The 2,087-nt window shown below is 62.7% G+C and overlaps 1 protein-coding gene across 1 annotated transcript in view; it reads right to left on the minus strand.

The window, feature by feature from the left end:
* The window catches only part of PTDSS2 (phosphatidylserine synthase 2), a 30,816-nt gene that overhangs the window by 4,112 nt on the left and 24,617 nt on the right, over window positions 1-2,087 (minus strand). Inside the window, exon 12 of the mRNA XM_010861139.1 lies at window positions 301-434. Coding sequence (XP_010859441.1) covers window positions 301-434 — 134 coding nt within the window. The remainder of the gene's footprint in view (window positions 1-300; window positions 435-2,087) is intronic.

Raw genomic sequence — 2,087 nt, forward strand, 5'->3', positions numbered from 1 at the left:
AAAGCCGTCCAGCTTGTCCTGTGGGGCAGATGCAGGCCTCGTGCTCGGTCCCCCAGTGCGCGCTGGGAGGGGACCCTGCCACCACCAGAGGGCACCCTCACACGTGAGCCGCTCAGCCCCGGGGCCCCCACCCCATCCAGTCTGCAGAATGACTCAGGTTCCAGAAACACCCACGACTGGGGCAGCGCCCAAGAGCCTGTCCAATAATCCGCCAGCTTCACGCCCAGGACGTGGTACTGGCTTGCCGGAGGAGCCCCCATAGCGTGAGGCCCGTCAGGTGACCGCTCCCTGGCACTCACCCAGACGTTGTGGAAGGGATCGGTCTTGTTGTCTGCATCGTAGATGAGGCAGTTTCCCCCGTAGTCCCTCTCTGGAAGTGGGACCCCCAACCTGGGGTCCACGTACTTCAGAAACTGGCGGCCGTCCTGGACGGTCTGCAAGGCCAGTGCCCGCGTCAGCAGGGCGGGTCTGCAGTGTCCAGACAGCGCCCACCAACCAGGAGGGGAAGCACCTGTCTCAGTGTGGCCCCACGTGGGGCGGGCAGAACGGGGGCGTCTCAGGTCCGAGGGTGTCCCCATGCCCCCATGGAGAGGCCCAGATGGCCAATCCCCCTCTCCTACCCTGGAGAGGCCCGGATCGCCGCTCCCTCCCGTGCCCCAGGCTGCTCAGGCCGGATCGCTGCTCCCCTCCTGCCCGTCTGCTCGGGCCGGGCCGCACACAGAGGGACGGCATCGCGGGGTGTGCTTCTCAACAGAGCGCCTAGGCAGCCTCTCCTGACACGAAGGCGCCAGCATCAGCCAAACATGCCTCTAGACCCAGCACAGAGACTTTGGGTGTCACCCCCAGGAGGGGAGGACCCCCAGCAAGAGAGCCCTGTTCGTCCCTCTACCCTCTCTGGCCACCAGCTGGGGCCCCAGACACTTGTCATCAGGACCCCGAGTACCGGCCAAGGGACACACAGGGAGGAGGTTCCAGGTGGGGTAACGAGATGTGGTCTGTGGTGTGCGGACAGACGGCACCCAGACCTGCATCTTGTCACATGACTGAGGTGATGCCACGAACTGAAACGTCCCCACATGTGCTCTGGGAACGTGGGATCTGAGGCCCAGGAAGCAGGGCAGCACCTGTCAGCACTGCGTCCCAAGTCAGGATGGCCCCAGACCCTGGTGCCAGGTCAGCGGGACTCAGGGCCCTGGACACTCACGCCTCAGATGTGAGCAGTGCAAGTGTAACCAGTCTGTCTCAGGGCATCTGAGGAAGTCAGCTGCCGTCCCAGCCTCGGGCTCATCAACCAAACCCAGAGGCCAGACCAGGAGCCTCCACTCAAGGGAAGGCCGAGGAGGCCGACTGACTCCTGGACCCTCTGGGACAGGGCAGCAGCCGGGCAGAAATCTGCACACAAAGGCCAGGACCCACCTGGCTCCATGCTGCTGACTGACAGGGCCCAGATCTAGGTTCCTAAGACCATTCCAAAGAAACCAGGCTCCCTGGAGAAATGGTTGACTCCAGGGCTGGGGCAAGGGGCCCCAAGATGGGCCTGGGTGCGGGTATCTTCTAGCACCAAAAGGAGGGAGGTGCTCAGAAACATGAAACAAAACACCGAGATCCCACAAAGATCGGGCTTGTGAGCGCGCCCTGCAGCCAAAACCGGAACAATTTGAGCAACAGAACAAATACCGACTTATAACCCCGAGGATAACGCAGATGACCACGAGGGGGCGCTGATGTCAGAACCGAGTTGGGGAGAAGACACAACCACCGCAGGCTTCCCGCTGGGCTGTGGAGCTGCTCCTGCTCCGGAGAGGGGCCTCCCTCCTGAGGGCCGGGGCGGGGAACCTGGCAGACACGCCTGCCAGGGATCTGGACCATCACCAGCGGTCAGGACGTGTGTCAAATCCTAAAAGGAACACCGGTCACGCCCCCTGCAACCCTGGGAGCAAAGCCAGGAAAACACACGCCAGGCCAACTACAGACAGTGTCTCTCATGAAGACAGTCGCAGAAATCCTCTGCAGAGTCCTGGGCAAACAAGTCCAGCAGCAAATACAGAGGGCCATGCCCCACGACCCAGCGGTTCATCCCAGTGCTG

This window comes from Bison bison, unplaced genomic scaffold (genome assembly GCF_000754665.1).
Source record: "Bison bison bison isolate TAMUID 2011002044 unplaced genomic scaffold, Bison_UMD1.0 scf7180017857661, whole genome shotgun sequence".
Lineage (NCBI taxonomy): Eukaryota > Metazoa > Chordata > Mammalia > Artiodactyla > Bovidae > Bison > Bison bison.